The sequence below is a fragment of the Scardinius erythrophthalmus genome, assembly GCF_964197995.2.
Source record: "Scardinius erythrophthalmus genome assembly, chromosome: 3".
NCBI lineage: Eukaryota > Metazoa > Chordata > Actinopteri > Cypriniformes > Leuciscidae > Scardinius > Scardinius erythrophthalmus.
Window position 1 is genome coordinate 48,870,554 of NC_138223.1, and position 16,545 is coordinate 48,887,098.

At 34.6% G+C, this 16,545-nt stretch overlaps 1 protein-coding gene and 1 long non-coding RNA gene across 3 annotated transcripts in view; both read left to right on the forward strand.

Annotated features, from left to right (window-relative positions):
* The first annotated feature begins 3,486 nt into the window (after positions 1–3,486).
* Positions 3,487–8,665, forward strand: LOC308688245. The gene is made up of 4 exons (XR_014029851.1): positions 3,487–3,552; positions 3,648–3,691; positions 4,794–4,858; positions 8,333–8,665. It is a non-coding gene; the product is annotated as an uncharacterized lncRNA (long non-coding RNA).
* Positions 8,666–9,773: 1,108 nt separating this feature from the next.
* LOC308688228 (GTPase IMAP family member 8) overlaps positions 9,774–16,545 on the forward strand; it is a 276,763-nt gene continuing 269,991 nt past the window's right edge. For both annotated transcript variants that reach the window (XR_014029849.1, XM_081361158.1), the window contains exons 1-3: positions 9,774–9,853; positions 11,998–12,101; positions 15,479–16,471. Coding sequence is in view for 1 of the 2 variants with exons in the window: in XM_081361158.1 (XP_081217284.1) it covers positions 12,083–12,101; positions 15,479–16,471 (1,012 nt within the window). In the remaining variant the exon portion in view is untranslated. The remainder of the gene's footprint in view (positions 9,854–11,997; positions 12,102–15,478; positions 16,472–16,545) is intronic.

A 16,545-nucleotide genomic window follows, 5' to 3' on the forward strand; every position in this document is an offset into this window, starting at 1 on the left:
AAAGTTGTACAATGATCTCAAAATAACATTGTCCCAATGTTTCATAAAAACAAAAGAGGAACATTCTCTCTGTCACATTAGGAAAATGTTTTGAGGATATCATTGAGAGATGAGAGGTTGAATGTTCTTTATAAAACGTTATTTTAATGTGACGAGTTAACACTATTAGAACATTTTACTTGCAACATTTTGAGCATATTTTGGGAATGTTGTTAAAGTTAAAGTTTGTACAATGATCTCAAAATAACGTTGTCTTAATGTTTTGTCATAACAAAAGAAGAACATTCTCTCTGTCACATTAGGAAAATGTTTTGAGGATATCATTGAGAGATGAGATGTTGAATGTTCTTTATAAAACGTTCTTCTAATGTGACGAGTTAACACAATTAGAACATTTTACTTGCAACATTTTGAGCATATTTTGGGAATGTTGTTAAAGTTAAAGTTTGGACAATGATCTTAAAATAACATTGTCCCAATGTTTCATGATAACAAAAGAAGAGCATTCTACTTGCAACATTTTGAGGATATTTTGGGAATGTTATTAAAGTTAAAGTTTGTACAATGATCTCAATATAACATTGTCCCAATGTTTCATCAAACCAAAAGAAGAAGAATTCTCTCTGTCACATTAGGAAAATGTTTTGAGGATATCATTGAGAGATGAGATGTTTATTGTTCTTTATAAAACGTTCTTTTAATGTGACGAGTTAACAAAATTATAACATTTTATTTGCAACATTTTGAGCATATTTTGGGAATGTTGTTAAAGTTAAAGTTTGTACAATGATCTCAAAATAACGTTGTCTTAATGTTTTGTCATAACAAAAGAAGAACGTTCTCTCTGTCACATTTGTAGAATGTTTTGAGGATATCATTGAGAGATGAGATGTTTATTGTTCTTTATAAAACGTTCTTCTAATGTGACGAGTTAACACAATTAGAACATTTTACTTGCAACATTTTGAGCATATTTTGGGAATGTTGCTAAAGTTAAAGTTTGTACAATGATCTCAATATAACATTGTCCCAATGTTTCATAAAAACAAAAGAAGAACATTCTCTCTGTCACATTAGGAAAATGTTTTGAGGATATCATTGAGAGATGAGATGTTGAATGTTTTTTATAAAACGTTCTTGTAATGTTATGTGTTAACACAATTAGAACATTTTAATTGCAACATTTTAAGGATGTTTTGAGGATGTTGTTGAGATAACAGATTATATAATGTTCTCAGTAAAACATTGGCACAATGTTCCATAATAACAGAGGAGGAACATTATCAAATCAACGTTCGTAAAATGTTTTGAGGATATCACTGAGACCTGAGATGATGAGTGTTTTTAAAAAAAATTCTTGTAATGTGACGTGTTAACAAAACTAGAACATTTTAAATGTAACATTTAGCAATCAAACTACACAATTATTGTTAAATTGAGCTTGCTGGTCAGACAGCAGGCCAACAGGGTTCACGATGGAACATATGGTGCATTTAAGTCCTCCTGGGAAGTTTGTATTCATGAGGTTTTACAATTTTGTTTAATGTTTTAAATTAATGAAGCCACTGTAAACTTTATCATCACATATTATACTGTTACATATTAATGCTATCATATTTTGTGCAGGCATTAGCTTACTTCATTGTCACTGCTAAATACCTAAGTATAGTGGTATCCCACAATGTTTCCCACTGACACACCCCTAACTCTTCAAGATCGGGGTTAAAGAAAATCCTGAGCTTCCTACTCATATTCTCATCATTGTGGTGGCGTTCAACTTGTAAATACGATCTTTATGACATGACTTGAATGCACCAATAGCTCTAGCTTAATTAGGGACAATCCATACAAACACTCTTTGCTAAAATACATTACAGACTGTCACAGTAAGAAGTTATTCGTCCTGTATCAACGCTAAAGGCCTAACCACTGCAGTCAACACCTTGAAGTATCCATGCTGTTAAATAAAAGTCTGTAGACAAGGGTTAGGGTTAGGGTTAACCTTAACCCTTAATTTCTAACCCAGACCCGGTTTCACAGAGTTTAGATTAAGCCAGGATTAGGCCTTAGTGCATTTAATTAGCTTTTAGAAATGTGCCTTAGAAAAAAGAAAAAGAAACATTACTGGTGTGCATCTTGAGACAAAACAATGGCACTGACATATTTTAAGATACAGTATGTCAGTGCAAGTTGCTTTCAGGTAAAACAGCTCAAACGTGCATTTTAGTCTGGGACTACAGGCTTAAACCTTGCCTGTGAAACCCGGGGTATATGTTGCAACTTGTATAGAATTATGCCAATGTTACCAAAGTGTTGTGTTGGACAGAGGATTTACCCTAAACCAACAGGTTGTGTAACTGTGCCACACAGGGTGAAAAGCAAGTTGACATTATTAGGCATAAGAGTGTTTCTAAAGGAAAGGTCAATATTTTGTTAAAGTGCAAAAGGATCATTATGGGTCACATGAATGTAACTCTAATGTTGCCATGATACCAATCCATTAGTTTTTCATGTAGGTAGGTATACAGAATTGTATATGTATAGCCTACATATGCAATGTTTGCTCTGTTTAATATATAATATGTTTGCTCTTTTAAACTGCTGTTTGGCAGAGCAGTGGTAAATATATGTTGTTATACATGGTATATATTATTTGTGTAATTTATTATTATTATTTATATGTTATTGTAAGTTTATTTTTTTATTATCATGCACTGCAATGAAGACACCATTTAACCAATTGATTAAATATAACAGCCAGCTTACAAATACAACTAAATAAATAGCCGTGCACATTTTTTTCATATTCTTTCTTTTAAAACATGTAATCTTTTCCTGTAATTGCAATGTTACCAAATTATTGGCTGTCTCTTCGAGTTGTTTTGAGCATGATTGGCTATTCAGACTGTCATCCAGGAATCTGGCCAATGGCAGCTATGCGCGCCTTTTACTGGTCAAGTTTGAAGTTTGAATATTCGTCTGTTAGAGTGAGAGTGTGTGTGTGCGCGCTGCTGCTGCTCGGGAGGATCTTCACTACTAGCCTCCTTCGGTTCTGTGGCTTTTACATTGTTTAAAACATGGATTATTTTGCATCGTACTGTTACATTTTTATTTTGAGCGAGTTGCGGGATGTAAATGGACAACGAATTTTAACAACGTAGCCTACGTGTAACGGACATATTGCAATCTGCGGAAGGTAAATAACTTTATTTTATATAAAAATACATTCTGCTACATCAAAATATAGTGTGTTAAATTGAGAAGCTAATTTTAAATGCGACTAGAGCAATATCGATATTATGTCAATGTTTCAGGCTGCATGTGTAACGTTAGGCTAAATATTGTCAGCTAAGTTAGTTTTTGATAAAAATAAATAAAAATAAACCTCAGCATAGTCTGAGCTTTACAATGAGTGAACTGAGAACATTGTGTCTTTATACAGAGAGGAACTCGAACCACACTATGAAAACTAGGCTTTTGAATGATCGCGGGATATCGGCCTAACGTTACCGTCAAAATGATGAGTCATCATCATAATATGTTTTTGAGCTGGTGAGTAAAAATTTGCAAGCTTTTTATGTCTCTTTTAGTAAGTAAATACAAATAGCTAATAATATTGCTGTATGTGTGTGTTTCCCATTATCCAGGAATTTTGGGAATAAATTATCCAGCCACATGATCTTCAGTTGCGGTGAGTATTGTCATAGTAAAATACACGTGAAATAGAGGCAGAACATGTAAACTCTGCTCAAAGGCACACTGGTCCAAACCCTCCAGTCAAAATTGTACCTGTCTTCTTGATATGAGTTTTTATGGGCCTAGCTGACCCAAACATAAATGTCCTTTCAAAATGAAATTATTTTCAAACCTGTATGACTTCTGTGAAACACAAGAATGTTGGGAATAAAACAACATTGGAACCCATTTTATGGAAACAAATGTTCCCAATGTTTCATGATAACAAAAGAAGAGCATTCTACTTGCAACATTTTGAGCATATTTTGGGAATGTTGCTAAAGTTAAAGTTGTACAATGATCTCAATATAACATTGTCCCAATGTTTCATGATAACAAAAGAAGAACATTCTCTCTGTCACGTTAGGGAAATGTTTTGAGGATATCATTGAGAGATGAGATGTTGAATGTTCTTCATAAAACGTTCTTCTAATGTGACAAGTTAACACAATTAGAACATTTTACTTGCAACATTTTGAAAAAATAAAATAAAATAAACCTCAGCATAGGAGCTTTACAATGAGGGAACTGAGAACATTGTGTCTTTATACATAACATAAATGTCCTTTCAAAATAAAATTATTTTCAAACCTGTATGACTTACTTCTCTGAAACACAAGAATGTTGGGAATTAAACAACATTGGAACCCATTTTATGGAAAAAACAAAACAAAACAGTGAAGTCATTTCTCAAGATATCTTAATTAAGGTTATACAAAATAAATTCATACAGTTTTGGAACAACATGGAGTACCGGTAAATAACGAGAGAGTCTATTTTTTGGATGAGCTGTTCTTTTTAGGACATGTTCCCAGGGTCCTTTGCTAAATTAACCATGGTTTTTATTATAGTAAAGTGTAGAAACAATATTTTTATGGTGGATTGATTACAATAATTTATTACCATTTAGTTAGTGTAGCAAAACCATGGTTAATGTTAGTAAGGGTTCTCCAGATTTATATAGCCTAACACTTAAGGAAAACATAAAAAATGGTCCTATGTCACCCAGATCAATAGTCTGTTAACACACATTAACACACTTTTTACATTTTCTTAAGATCAAGCATTGGACCAATGTTTACGGAGCAGAACAGGCACCAACAGAGAAACAAGTCCATCACTAGTAAGTATCCACTGCATTTTATAAAACCGTAGTCAATTTTAAAGGCACAATGCACTCCAAAATAAAAATGATCTATTTTTTTCTCCCTCGTGCCAGATTTATATCTGTCCCAGATTTATATCTGACTTTCTTTCCACAGAGATTTTTAGAAAAATTATCATTAAAGAGAATCATATAAAGAGAAATGTGGGAGGAGCTTGAATTTATTGCCTAGCCCTGTTTGTTTGAACCGCGAGAGCCGTCAAAGCTTATGCTACTCCTATGTCATGCACCGACAAGAGCCTTTTATAGTCAACACGTCGGACGCAAGCAACTTGCAGTTTTGCCCCCACCAACAACGCATAGTATTGCATACAACGGTGCGTCGCGTATCAAAAACTGGGACGACACATTTTTCTACTCATAGACGCATATGGCGGCCGAAGTGTAGTGATGCGTAGCCTTGCAGGCGCATATGCGTATCGATGCGTTGACTAACTCTTTGGGCGTAATTTGACTTGCATATGGCTGTCTGCTGGAAGCTTGTTATTTAAGTCAATAAAATTATAAATATGGTAGGGCTGGGGGAATTAACACGTTAATCTTCGCGATTAATTTGAGATGCTTAACGAGTTTATAAAAAAAATGCAATTAACGCAGCACTTTTTTTGCCTCATTTTAATGACTTCCTGTTGCGGAAAAGGCTGCAAAATATGCCGTCCCGCCCCTCCGTGTTTGGCGATCAGGTTTTATTCTCGCGCAGCTTTCATGACCGGGTCTTTTCCGCTCCGCGCTCTCCATTCCGTGTGTCGGCGCACTGACACACACACACAACACTGAGCAAACATTGAGCTCTTTGCTCAATGTTCTGCTCCGTGTTTGCGCTGCGCGTTCTGCTCTGTCGTTAACGGCCCAAACGCTCCAATCATGTACCGATCATGCACTGGAAAAGCAAAGTCAAATAACGTGAAATTTCTCAGTAGTAGACTTCTGTGAAATAGCCCTACTGAGCTGGTATAGTCATGCTGACAACAATGGTAAAATTACCTGCTCTGAGTCTGATCACATGCTCTTGTAATAATAGCTTTGTAGGACTATGTTTTATTTTGATAATTAGAAAAAAAAAAATATAATAATAAATTGTTAAATTTATTATGTTGATTGATTATTGAAAATAATAATATATTGATATATTGATGTTTAATATTATTTTAATACAGGGCTATTTTCTGTTCCTTTTTTTCCTTTTTGTTGTTTAATTAGGTTATTCTAAGTTTAAATATTGATGATTACAAGCTTGGGGGAAATGCAATTAATTGCATTTAATTACAGCAAATTGTGTAAATAATCAGTTACTTTTTTTAATCGATTCCCAGCCCTAAAATATAAAATATGGATATGTTTCTTACACAAACGCATCACTTCGCTTCACCTTTCGCCTTTATTAACCTGCCAGAGCCATGTGGAGTACTTTTATCATGGATGGATGCATTTTTATGGACTTGTCAAAAAAATCCCACAGGGAGCTACAGAATAAGAAATCTTTGAAGTCCACTTTTTTACTGTCTGTTTCCATCAGTAAAATTACAGTTTTTTTTTTCTCTCAGAATTGTGAGGCAAGAACACACAATTGCAAGAAAATATCAGAATTGTGAGCTGTCTTTTTTACTCCCCTCAGAATTCACCCTTTGAGGGAGTTTGATTGACAGGTATTTTTTACATTTTTATTTTACCCAAAAAAAAATTTTCTAAAAAAATTACACAAATTAAACGTTGAGACTTTGTTTCAACTTTCATATCAAAAGTAACCTGCTCTGTCTTGTCTCTGCGTTTAAACGTTTCAGCGTTTTTTCTGTGATCCGCAATGTATTTTTCATTGCGTGACAACATGATGTGTGGCGTGAGAGCGCCATGGCTTGTTGGACATAGCAACAGTAACTAAAGGGGGTGGGTCTTTGCAAATTGCATTAACCATGGCTGCCTGTTAATTATCACTGGACTACTTCGCTCTCGCATCTCCCAAAAGTAAATTTTTGTTTTGTTTTCTTGATTCCATTTGAATGGTTTAATTCAATTGCTATAACCAATTATTTATAATGTAATGATTTAAGCAAAACGTTCTTCAAAGGTTAAACCAACCTTTTATTTGACGGATTGCCGTGTAGACCTTTGAGTTTCTCTGTGTTTTATGATATGATGATAGTTTTTCTCAAATGAAGCTAAAATGCTGCTGAAGTGACTCTCAGAGCAGCTGTATTGATGAAGTGCATTAATGTTCTCATATAGAAACGACAGCAAAAAAAAAATAAGCCAGAATTGCTTTTTTTTCTCAGGTTTTACTAATTTATCCTGTGATTCTGACTTTCAAACGGCCAATTGCGAGTTTATATCTCGCACTTCTGAGAAAAAAAAGTTTGAATTGTGATTCGCAATTACCTTTTTTAAAAATTGTATTCCATGGCGGAAACAAGCTTTCATATGCACAGACAGTAGCTCACATTTAACATGCAGATTGTGCGCACACAGAAACCTACTGGAGCACAAAAAGTTAGTGTCAACACTGTCCTGTGATTTCTCAATAAGAAACAGAAGTTATAGCATATTTTTCTTTCTGCTTTTGAAGTAACTAAAACTTACAGCTTAGCTAATAGCAAAGAGACGATTCACAGGTATGATTAAATCACACTAGAAATTGTTCTATCTCAAATGCAGTACTACTTTATCTGTATCTGATTTAAAACAAGCAGAAATCTGTAAGAAATGTAACAATCCATAGACAATATAACTGATGAAAATGAGCTGTTACATCAGAGCAAAAGCATCGTGGGCAGTGCTGTGACATGCTGCAGCTGTGCTCAAGGCTACCTGAGTTCGAGGTTCACACTTCTCAAGCCAAGTTTGTAGTTTGTTAAAATAATTTAGCCTCTAGTTGTGTTATTAAAGGTATACTCCACTTTTTTTGGAAATAGGCTCATTTTACAACTCCCCCAGAGTTAAACAGTTGAGTTTTACCGTTTTCGAATCCATTCAGCCGAGTTTCTGATATTTGGAAGAATATCAGTAACCAGACAGTTTCTGGTCTCATTGACTTCCATAGTAGGAAAAAATATATACTATGGAAGTCAATGAGACCAGAAACTGTCTGGTTACTGACATTCTTCTAAATATCAGAAACTCGGCTGAATGGATTAGAAAACGGTAAAACTCAACTGTTTAACTCTGGGGGAGTTATAAAATGAGCCTATTTCCAAAAAAAGTGGAGTATCCCTTTAACATGTATATAATGGATTAAGTATATGTTTTAAATTACAGAAACAAAATAGATACTCATAAGGTATCATATTTATACTTTTAAATAAACTAATCTAATTTTCTGATTAATAATTAGGCTGGCTAATTTTGAAAGTTTTCAAAGTCAATATTGCTTGTGATCTTAATATGTAATATGTATTTGTATTATTTTTGTTTACACTGTTGCATGATCTTCTTTTATAGGCTATGAGGAAAAACTCTACCATGCACACAGAGAATGGAGCTCAATTCTGCTAACTGGGATAGCAGCTGAAAAAGAAGAAGAGAAGAACAGTAGAACACCTATTAATGCAGATGACTTTATTCTTTTTCTGCAAGAACCAAGACAACCAAAGACTGATGATGAGCGCTCTGAGCAAACAGCAGTCAAGACGTGTGATTGCACATTGGACTTTACTGAGTTCTTCATTTAATGTTGGGCATCTACTGTACGCAGAACTTCTAATAATTTATGTGAATGCCATTCATAAACCTGTTAGATTTTTGTTTTATTTTAGAGATTAATAAAATTGTATGTTTTAACAATGTTATAGCTAAGCATTTTTTATGTTTAAGAGAACATTTTGGGAACAAAAATAAAACTTCCCACTAAAAAATTTATAAGAATGTTAAGTAGTATTTTTAAGAGTATTTTTAGAGAATGTTATCCTAACTTTTAGAAGAACGTTCTAAGAATAAAAATAAAACTTCCTGCTAAAAACTTTATAAGAATAAAGGGATAATGTTCTAAAAATGTTATGATTAAACATTTATAGAAGGTCATCATCACAAAACATTTTTAGAGTGTTCTTAGAGAATGTTATCCTACCTTTTAGGAGAAATAATGTTCTAACAATATTATTATTAAACATTTTTATAATGTTGTAAAAAAAAAATGTTATCTGAACTTTTAAAAGAACATTCTGGGAACAAAAATAAAAACACCCCCTGAAAACTTTCTAAGAATGTTAGAGAATAATGTTGTAAGAATGGTACACCTAAACATTTTAATAATGTTTTTAAATAATGTTATCCGAACATTTAAAAGAACATTCTGGGAACAAAAATAAAACTACACGCTAAAAACATTATAAGAACGTCAGAGAATAATGTTGTAAAAATGTTACTACTAAACATTTTAATAATGTTTTTAGAAAATGTTCTCTAAACATTTAAAAAAACATTCTGGGAACACAAATAAAACTACCCGCTGAAAACGTTCTGAGAAAATTAGAGAATAATGTTAAAAGAATGTTACTACTAAACATTTTAATAATGTTTTTAAAGAATGTTCTCCAAACTTTTAAAAGAACATTCTGGGAACAAAACTAAAACTAGCCGCTGAAAACTTTCTAAGAACGTTAGAGAATAATGTTAAAAGAATGTTACTACTAAACATTTTAATAATGTTTTTAAAGAATGTTCTCCAAACTTTTAAAAGAACATTCTGAGAACAAAACTAAAACTAGCCGCTGAAAACATTTATAGAACAATACATGCTAATGTTCTTAGAACATTTTTAGAACAAAAAATTTCTAGCTGGGTTATTTGAACAATGGAGGGAAGTGGCTCATTTGATTAGCACAGTCACACGATCACACTGTTCATTTTCCTGCCTGTACTTTCAGTTTGTTTTATTCCATTCAGCCAGAGAAAGAAGACTGCAAAAGATATAGAAATCCAAATGACAAACTTCACAGAAAAATGTCTGGAGCTCATACAGGAGCATTACAATATTGATTCATTCATTTGAAACTTGCAAACATCAGCTTACATTCATGTCATTTTATTTTTGAAATATTTAAAAACATAAAATACTGCCATAAAACACATATTAAATAGTAGATTTGGAAGAGGAAGACAAATAGTTATTAAGTAAATTAATAGAAATGTTACTCTTTTTTCTTTTTAAAGATGAAAAATAAATCTCATCTCTGAAGTTTTATAGTATTTTGCAGAGTTAGACACAAGCAATTAACATTACTAGGGCTGTCACGATGTTAGATTTTTCACACCACGGTTATTGTGGCCAAAATAATTTACGATATCGATATATCGCGATATCTATAGAATCTATGGGGAGGGAGGGGTGGTTGGTAGTTATCAGTCAAATTAATTTTTACTTTGTTTATATAGTTTTTCTTTTTTACCCAACAAACATAAGGATACTGATAAACACAAGGCACATTCATTTTTGCTTCTTGCGTATCTCAATCTATGGCAAATTTTTGTGAAGGAAGACAAGCATGTGAAGTTTATCTGGTTTCAAACTGAAGCCAAACACTGTCTGAAGGTTTCCTGAAGAACTGAAAAGCTCTTAAACCTGTTGTTGCACTGGGCGCCAATAAAGTCATGCAGATAGCAGATTTGAATAAAAAAATCAAGTGCAAATACAAATACAAAAATAAGATGAGTAAAGAAAACGGGGTTCTTAATTTATAAGATATATGAACACAGAAACCCCCTGTTAACAGTTAATGTCACGTTTCCCATTCCATGATGACTAGTAAAATAATAACCGCGTCGTGTCTATGACAACTCGAGGTATTGTACACCAGACACGCACTTTCTCAGTTTATGGCCAGCAATATCATTATGTTTAAGGACATTATGGAATTGAGATAATGTCTGTACTGTACTATGTTATGATTATACTGTACAATTAAATACAATAGTTGCTGAGTCTGTGATCTGAACACTTTTTTCTGCGCTCTGTGTCGCGGCAGGATTTTGAACAAGGTCCTGAGCCGTTGCTGGGCGCCGCGGACAGACGCCGAATAGAACCGCGCTGTGCTTCTCGTCCGGTGTGTGTACACTCATACAGAATGTGTTCGAATTTTAAAGACGTGGCGCTGCGCTTCTAGTCAAGTGTGCGAACACCTCTATGGTGCTGTTTTCTTTGAAGCCGAAGAACTCTGTTGTTAATACTGGCGAGCTCAGCTTACTTTTTTCGGGTGTGTGGACAGAGTGTTTCACTCTAGCTGCGCGGGCGCGGACGAGCGCTGCGTCTAGAAAACGGCAATATCGCCAATACCGGTATATTGTATTGCTCTAAATTAACACGATGTCGATATTTCATACTTTGAATATCACGATTATCGTCAATACCGGTATATTGCGACACCCCTAAACATTACAATGATTTTGTTTCTTTAAAAGTTTTTATATATTTGTCTTGTTACCCCCACATTTGTATGTGTATTTCTACCTGTTTTCGGGAGACACATACAGTATGTGACCCTGGACCACAAAAACAGTCGCATGTGTCAATTTCTTTGAAATTGAGATTTATACACCATCTGAAAGCTGAATAAATAGCTTTTCATAGATGTATAGCTTGTTAGGATATGAAAATATTTGGCCTAGATACAACTATTTGAAAATCTGGAATCTGAGGATGCAAATAAATTGAAACATTGAGAAAATCTCATTTAAAGTTGTCCATTTATGTTCACTACTGTGCTGCATTAACTCACAAAAATAAATGTTTTATATGTTTACGGTAGGAAATGTACAAAATATCTTCATGGAACATGATCTTAACTTAATATCCTAATGATTTTTTGGCATAAAAGAAAAATCGATAATTTTGACCCATTTAATGTATTGTTGGCTAAATATACCTGTGCGACTCGTGACTGGTTTTGTGATCCAGGGTCACATATTCTACCTTTGGTCTGATACTTGACCTTTAAAACTGAATTAACTTATTTTTACATTCATTCGAGTACTCGCCATGACTAATATGACAAAGCATTATAAGACAGAGTAAACATAGGTCACGGCCCAAAACATACAGTAGTTCTGCAAGATCTTTGTCTTAACGTGTCAAATTGCAGCCAATGTGTGACGCTGCCATTTATTTACAGTATGAGGGAGTGTAGAGACACTTCCTGGGTCCGGTTTACAACACAGAGGGACTTTGAATGACAAGCACTAACTGCGTGAAACATAATGGCATCAGCATATAAAGGTCAGTCTAAGTTAAATAACCTAATGTGAAACTGCTAGTTTAAGACCATACTGAGAAATTAATCATATACTTTTTGTTGCTGGTAGTTGACACATTAAACAGTAAATCAGAAAGTAAATAGTGAAGATAATCTACATTAGTGTTTAGTCGCCATGTTACAACCTTAAATTTCTACTGTTCGGTTCTACTAATTAATTTTATAAAATATATTTATGTACAAGTAAAGAGTATCATGATTAAAATACTGTATGATGTTACCAAAATAATGGTGAGGTAACGTCATCTGTCTTCTATGCCAAGTTTGAATCACCATCAATAAACAAAAGGAATGTGACACGACCTGTTAGTGGCTCGAAAAGTTATTTTAGCGTCAGTCACAATGTTTCTATTCATACGTCAGTTCTCACAATGTTACATAACCAGAAAAGCTAAACTTTAATAATCTATTATTAATTCTATGACACTGTTGTTGACATTTCTAGTGTTTACAGGGATGTAAGTGTTGGCTGCTCATATTTGCTGCAACTTGGAGAATAAAAAATGCTAATAAACTCCTAATAGTGGAAAGCCTAATGAGCAATGAAGTCAATGTGATGTATATCAGTCAGAAAGTGTAGGTGCTGTGCATCTGTGTGACCACCAGATGGCCAAAACAGATGTGGTGTTGAAATGTTTAGAGTAATGATGCGATACAGTTAATCTATGGGCAGGGTGTGTGTGGCCAGGCCCATTTTTGGAGGGCTTTAATCCCCCTAAATTCCCACCCAGTCCCCCTCAAAAATTAGTGATTAACTCCATTAAAACTTACATGAAACCAGCAGCAGTTTTTGGCTCATCCCCGAGTCTGCGTTTATTCAACGTGTTATTCAATCTGCAGCAGCGCCAGTGTCAAGAGCAGAGGACAATGTGTGTGCATTTATTGATAGTTTGTTAATATCTGCATCTGTGTAGTTCTTTGTCATAAATGCAGTTTACATAATATAATGCGGGAGCAATTCAAACAGAATAACTGAATATTAGAAAACAAGCTACTAAAAGTCACAGAAATAAAAGAAAATATTAAGAATAAAGGAAATTACTAAGACAATTCAGATCATAATTTATTCATACAACAATGCATGATAGGAGCCATGAATGAGTTTTGATTTGTGGCACCCAGAATACACTGCAACATGCTTTATAATTCTTGAGATTCACAAGGCTGATTCTTGAGTGACTAAAGAAGAATTTATTTATTTTTTCAAAGTTTTTGTATTAGAAAACTAAGACATCCTTTGGATTTCATTGAAAATGCTAAAAATATAATGCTGTACAAAGACAGTGCTGCTATAATTATTAAACTAAACCTAAATCAGAGATTAGGCTCCAAATGATGATTATGTCAATACATAGCCAACACCAGATCATGTTTATTCTATGTTATAACTCCAATCTAAATCTAATGCTAATAATTGAAGGGTCAAGAGCCTACCTAGTGCAAACACTGATCAGCATAACGGTGACTTCAATTGTGATTGTTTTTTTTTTTTTTTTTTTCAGTGATTCTGCTTGTTAACATCATGTGTCTTCAATAATATTCAATCATCACTCAATTAATCACTCATTTATTATTTATTAACTTTATTTATTATTTATTAACACTGCTTCAGTGTTCATGTAACACACTTTAACAATCTCGAGTGTGTTTATATATTTAGTTAGTTTTAGTAGTGGTGGGCAGGTCAAGGCTTTGTGAAACACTGAAATAGTTAAAATGTGCCATATTTGAAAAACAATCCGACACCCTTCTCCACAGTGACCCCTAGTGGCCAGAAAAGTGTAACTGCAACAAAAACCCAGGCAAAACATGCATAAAAACACCTATGCATGCATACAAATCTATTGCATTTTTTTTTAAGTAAAATCTTTTAAATGCAATTATCTAAACATCTAATACAATTTTCAAGTGTCTATATGTTCTTTTATCATTTGTCAAGGTTAGTTTTGTTTATTCTATGAATGGCTTATCTAACGGGTCAATAAAATACTATTAACTACCATTATTCATTTTAATTATACTAATGTCTAATTCAAACGTCAACAAATGTATATAACTGATCAGAGATCAGGTAAAACCCCGGACACTTGTTCATTGGTTCTCAATGACTCCTCATATTAATGGGTTCACAGAGATCATCGCCCCCAGCGATGAACCATAGAAATTTCTAAGTGTTTCAAAACAGTTATGACCTAATGAAGCCTTGTTTACTGAAATCACGTGACTCTGGCAGTTTGATACATGCACCGAACCACTGATCCAGAACAAAAGATTCGTAAAGGTTTCGAAGCTTCATGAAGCAGTGTTTTGAAATTGCCATTACTAAGTTTTTAGCTGGTGCCCAGGGAGCGATTGGGGGTTAGGTGTCTCAGTCATTTCCTGAAGGTATTGAGAATCAAACCTGCAACCTTCGGGTTACCTGTCTGATTCTCTAAACATTAAGCCCTAACTACTTAGTTAAATAGTTAGTTGGCTATTTAAACATGCAGGGAAATGTTATAAAGCACTGGATGAATGAACAATTTGCATTGGTGCTTAAGTTGTACTGAGATACTGAGCAAAACCATAGACTGTAAAAACACACCTTCACTCTCTTCTATTGTAGAAAAGTAAAGCCGCCAAGGTCCCAATATGGCGCTGACATCTCGGAGCCCAAGTCTGTACAGTAGTGAGCGTGAAGTGGACCTGCGATATCAAGGTCCCGCCCCTCACTCCCGCAGAAACCGACGGTTAGTACAGTTTACTGCAGAACAACTCATGTCGGTGTGAAATAAACAGTTATGGAAATGTAGAAATTATAGTTGAAGCTCCAATCTCCTCACGAAAATCCCGGGAAAAAGTCTGTTGGTGACTTGGTGACTACTTCACTCAGAGAAGTCAATCTCAGCTGTCAATCATGACGTCACACTCCCGTTTTTATAGCATCAAATAACTAACTAGAGCAAATTATTGAACTTACACTTACACTTTAAATTAAACTTACACTTACATCAGCGTGATAAAAACGACCTAAAATGACAGAAACCATCTTTGGGAAAAATTATTTGAAGTGTAATTTGATTGTCTCACGTCAGCTTAGATTCAATGGAGAGGCTGGGGTTTGTGACCTATACTGGGATCAGCCACCGGGGGGGCGATCAAAACATTTTGGCTTCACTTTTCAGGACTTGTGCGGCACACGCGCACAAAGGGTCAACAAAATGCATTTTGTACAATAACAAAAGTAACATCTCAGCACATGAGTAAATAAATGGGTGAAATAGCAAAATATACATGGGGATGAAAAGCAGGCATGTTTAATCATCTAGAGCTCCAGCTAATGACATGAACTGTTTGACAGGTGGTGCACATGATCTGAGGATTGAGCTGCTGGGAGTCTGTGGAGCTGGAAAGAGTTCAACAGGAAATGCAATACTGGGTCGAGAGGCGTTTAAAGAGAGCAGAACCAGAGAGAGTGAGATACAGAAAGGAAGAGTAGAAGACAGAAACATCTCCATCATCGACACTCCAGGATTCTTCAACACTCAACTGACTGACGAAGAGATGAAGAATGAAATGATGAAGAGTCTGTACCTCTGTTATCCCGGTCCTCACTTCTTCCTGCTCGTCATCAACCTGGGGAACTTTGAGAAGGAGCAGAGGAACATTGTGGAGCAAATTCAGGAGAACTTTGGAGCTCAAGCTTTGAAGTTCACCATGATTCTGTTTATTGGAAGAGAAAAAATAACACTTAGAAAATGGAAGCTCGTTATGGATAGTAGAAAGTTTCAGAACCTCATCAAACACTGCAGAGGTAAATATCATGAGATCAACAGTAAAAGTGAGATTATGCCAACTCACATCACAAAGCTTCTAGAGAAGATTGATGAAATCGTCAAACAGAATGATGGCCAGCATTATGACATTTCCATTTTCTTAAGGACTCCACTAAAGAGCAGAAAAGAAAAGATAAAACAAGAGAAAGAAACGGAAGTGCAAGAGACAAAACAAGAGCAGAAAGAAATAGTGCGGGAGACGATTCACGTGCACAGTGTAAAGGAAAAGAGCACAACACATTGTGTGACTGAAAAGAACGATTATTTTTCAAAAATAGAGACACAAATTGAGAGAACTGAATTACATGAAGACAGATTCTCCAGAGTTCCACACAAAAACAGGAATGATGAAGAGGAGGCAGTAAAACAATCAGTAAAATCACAGAGAAACTCTTTTGAAAATATGGGAGAAACAAATACAGTCCAGAACCCAGCAAAATATTGGAAAAAAAGCGGAACAGAAAACCGGAACCAGAAGAAACAACATACAGCAAGAGAACAACATCCAACCCAAGCAGGTGAGAACTTTTTGACAAATATCATGACATGTTTCTTGAAAAGTAAATGAAACTTAATCTCTTATTTGTCTGCT